This window comes from Eurypyga helias, unplaced genomic scaffold, assembly GCF_000690775.1.
Source record: "Eurypyga helias isolate BGI_N326 unplaced genomic scaffold, ASM69077v1 scaffold37235, whole genome shotgun sequence".
Classification (NCBI taxonomy): domain Eukaryota; kingdom Metazoa; phylum Chordata; class Aves; order Eurypygiformes; family Eurypygidae; genus Eurypyga; species Eurypyga helias.
In genome coordinates, this window is record NW_010251420.1 from 19,260 (window position 1) to 23,474 (window position 4,215).

General features: G+C 45.0%; 1 protein-coding gene across 1 annotated transcript; it reads right to left on the bottom strand.

Moving 5' to 3' along the window:
- Nucleotides 1-3,348: 3,348 nt before the first annotated feature.
- YOD1 (YOD1 deubiquitinase) lies at nt 3,349-4,055 on the bottom strand (the record flags this gene model as incomplete). Its single annotated transcript, XM_010152030.1, has 1 exon — nt 3,349-4,055. A coding segment is annotated over one exon (707 nt), but the record flags the coding sequence as incomplete, so codon positions are not given.
- Between the last annotated feature and the right edge of the window lie 160 nt (nt 4,056-4,215).

Below are 4,215 nucleotides of genomic sequence, written 5' to 3' on the forward strand. Positions count from 1 at the left end.
AAAGATTTCAGTCGCCAGGGCTCATTTCCTGACCCCTGTGCCGGAGTGTTCAGCGAGGAAACGAGCGCTCCTTTGAAATGGGAATGGAAGGAAGGGTAATGGTAAGGCCTGTATCTTACGGGCTTTCTGGATCAGGCTGGAGAGGCGACATTTCCCCGCCAGTGCCTGAGCCCATGTCCCACACCACCTCTGCTCCAAGGTATCCGTAACGTAACATCTTCCTGTACAATTCCCAACAGTTCAGTGCAGAAGTATTAGTGATCTTCCGGCGTTCATCCCACAGGTACCAGGATGCCATTTCTGTGATACCTCTGGGAATGAATCCAGAGGAGGCCATGGAGATGCTCCAAGGGGCTGGAGCACCCCTCCTGTGAAGAAAGGCTGAGGTCTGTAGTGACAGGACAAGGGGTAACGGGGTTAAATTGAAAGTGGGGAGGGTTAGATTAGATATCAGGAAGGAATTCTTCCCAGAGAGGGTGGGGAGGCACTGGGACAGGTTGCCCAGAGAAGCTGTGGATGCCCCATCCCTGGGAGTGTCCAAGGCCAGGCTGGATGAGGCTTGGAGCAACCTGGTCTAGTGGAAGGGGTCCCTGCCCATGGCAAGGGGGGTGGAACTGGATGATCTTTAAGGTCCCTTCCAACCCAGACCAGTCTGGGATTCTGTAATTGTACCATTAAGGGCAGGCAAACGTTGGGACAAAGGTACTAAAAAAACCCTAATATTTATATTTTAAAAAGAGGGACTTGTACTTTAAATGCACTAATACCTGACATTTTAAATAGTGTCAACACATTTTGTTTGGGAGGGTTCAGGAGAATCATGTAAGGTTTCCTGACTCACAGCCAATACCACGCGTTACCTGCTCTTCGAATGCGTCTGTCGGTGGTAACAGCACCACCTCTTACCAAGATGAATTACAGCAGGTCAGTGGACATTTTTTAGCCAAGGAGATTTTATTTTCTAGGCAACAAAAGAAAACATCCGAGCAGTGATATTGACACATTCCCCTCAAACAGAACTGATTCTCTGTTAGCAGATTTCCAATGCAAACATGATATGGCAAAGCTAAACACCCAGGATTAAGTAAGGCTAATTTTAAAAATACTGCAACTGAGAAACACCAACATAGTATTTTAAACACGCTTTCAGAAATCTATCCAGGATAAAAAGCTAAAATCTAAGTGTTGCTCCCCAAAGTTGACGCATTTGCAAACATGGCAGACAATAAATACGTAACTTCCGCTTCCAAGACACCCACAGACAGTCACCTCGTACACCTCTCTGAGGTAGGTATGATGTCCGTTTTACCGATGGCAACGGTGAGGATCCGCTCCTTGTCCGAGGCGTCTCACCGCTTCAGTGTGAAAGCTGAGAATGCAACTTCGGACTGAGAGTCTCTTGGTCTCATTCCCAGACAGTATTTCGTCTCAAGTACTTATAACACAGTGTAAGCTTCAAGTCCCTTTGAATTGCCAGGTATTTCTTTAGGTTTATAAGCTTCTAGAGGGCTGCTTTAAATGTTGGGTTTTGGGGTTTTTTTTTCCTAATGATCAGCTAAAAGCAAAGTGGGATTTAACACTGGAAGCCAAGTGGCTTTTCTATGGGAAACTCCCAACAGTGCTAGGGTGTATTTTAATACTGAATTCAAAAGAAACCCGGTCCATAGCGCTCGTGGTGATTCCACGCTTTAAACTTAATTATTCATGCCTCAGTTCAGCAAAGCACTTATGTAATTATGTTCTTTCTTCACTAAGACCCTCGTGTATTTCAAGGTCCAACTGGGAGCTTCTGCTGAGAGCTTCAGGGAAACGTGCTTTTCAGAGAAGAGAAGGTTTTGCTGCACCAGGAGTTTAGCCAGACACCTTAACGAACAGGGAGGCCTTAAAAACGAGATCTTAGGTTCCACTTGGAAAGTGGGTTTATTTCTGCCCCGGTCCGAAGACGCATGTTCTCGCTCCCCATTTGTGAAAGTGCGAGGAAGGTAACTCAAAGCAGAGTAACAGAAGAATAGCAGGCTAAGAATATCTTAAACTTCAATAAAATATGTGTTGCAGGCATTTCAAAGGAAAAAAAAAATCCCTTTCAGTAATATGCACCTTTACAGCACCTTTTGAAAGACCCCAAAAGCACTTACTGTTAAGCCTCACAACCCCACTGTGAGGTAAGATATATTAGAACAATTTCAACCTCCCTGATTCCGAACAGTACGAGAAGTAGGGCAGTTTACGCAGCTTATTTTGTTCCGAAAATTAAACTGCACCCTTCATTACCAGAATTAAAAGTCTTGCTACTGAACAGTCACCGGTGACAAATCAAACACATTAAGGCAGAATGCAGATGAAGCAACTTCATGCCTCCCTTCTGGGTTAGTGCTCTGTCCTGAAACGGGCAAAACTTCTGACCAGCAAAGAGTGAGAACTATACCTTAAAGTGCTCATTTACAGTATTTGGAATCTGGTACAGCTTAGTAACACTGTGGCCGTGAGATCGGCTATACCCCAGTAAAGTCTGCTACAATGGATTTAAACAGATGCAAATTAAGTCACTTCCCTAACTACTGTATTTCCCTCTTGCCAGAATGCCAGGTACTATTACAAAGAAGAATCCAAAGTATTTCAAGAAACATGCCTACGTTCTGATGCGGTGTAAACACCGGGGGGTTGATTGATAGTTATTTTTCAAGCAACTAAAAACTACCTATGGAGGATTAATAAGTTTATTCAACACTTAACCACCTACTCATTAATTTAAAGAAGGCTACCTTAAAGCTTAGAGGCCATTTCTTTCTCTAAAGCCGTAACTTCACACAAACAACACAGTCTACTTCTGATGGTAACACAGTATAGGGCAGCTTTGGAGATCCTCCTCCCTTACAAACCGTGCACCAAATGAGCAGTTTCCCCTGCAAGAACTGCTTATATGTGCAGAGTCTAATTCTTACTATAAATAATGCTGATTCGTGTGTTTCCTAAACCCTTAATTTAATTATCCTGAAAACATAATACAGAGAGATTAAGTCAGCAACTCAGAGGCTAGGTTTTACGCTAGTGTCTGATTCTGTATGTTGCTCAGATCACATACACAAGATTCTTTCAGAGATCAAGTTTTAGCTGCCAGTGAATACCACCTGCAGAAGTACTCTCCACTAGCAGGCAAGAAGATACCCAATTCAGATCCGCTGGAAAAGTCACTAACCACACCAAACCTGTGCGTCTTGGCCATCATTAAGTTAATATGCTTTTCAAGCTTTGTGAACGAAATTCTATGATTACGTACAGCTTATCTGGAAACCCAGAATCTTATTCTGGATCGGTGAGGTAGTCGATGTAACCGTCCTCATGCAGATGTCACACTTCTCCAAAGTTGGTGTGTCCAGTCTCCTTGGCGTGTTCTCTGGCCTCCACTTGTCCTGTTAGTCCCTTCTGGCACACCATGCACCTCAGCGTAAAGCGATTCACGTCGGTGAACTGCCTCTTCCGTCTGGCTTCATCCGCCAACTCCAACGCTTGTGCAAGAACAACATCATCGGTCGTGGAGAAAATGGTCTGCGGAGGAATGTCTGTATCGGGGATTTTACGCTCAAGTGGATCGTAATGAATCCCATCATAAATTAAAAGGACCCGCTTAGTGTAACCGGCATCTTCCCCAAAACGGTCGATTCTGACTGTCTGTGTGTCCACCACACAGATTTCACACTGGTAAAACTTGGATAAAATGGACACTTCAATGGCTCCTCCCCAAGTCTCTTCTCTCCTGATCCAGTCACAATACTCCCTGTTAGTTTTCCCTAGAACTGCCTCACAGTAAGATTCAGGATCACTTGCTACAATCTGGGCTATAAGGCTGCGCATCTCTGGAGCACAGGCTGGGTCATAAACGCCTCCCTCCACCACATAGTACACACTGGTGAAGAGACAGGAGTTATCTGCCGGAACAACCCTCCTCGCCAGCACAGGCACAGCTTCCCTCACCGCGTTAGACATCGTTCTTTTTGCGACTACAGGCGAGTCAGTCTTGGGTTTGGATGCGTCCTCCTCAACTATCAGAGTATCACCTGGCAAACACAGAAGGAGGGAGAATTGAGAGAAATGCGCAGATGGGATTTACAGGTGATGCTGCTCCTAAACCAGAAGGACGCAGTCGCGTTGTTAATATTAAGGATGGCACTCGTTTTCCCCAGCGGCACAATATCCTTATGGAAAACAGCCTCAGCC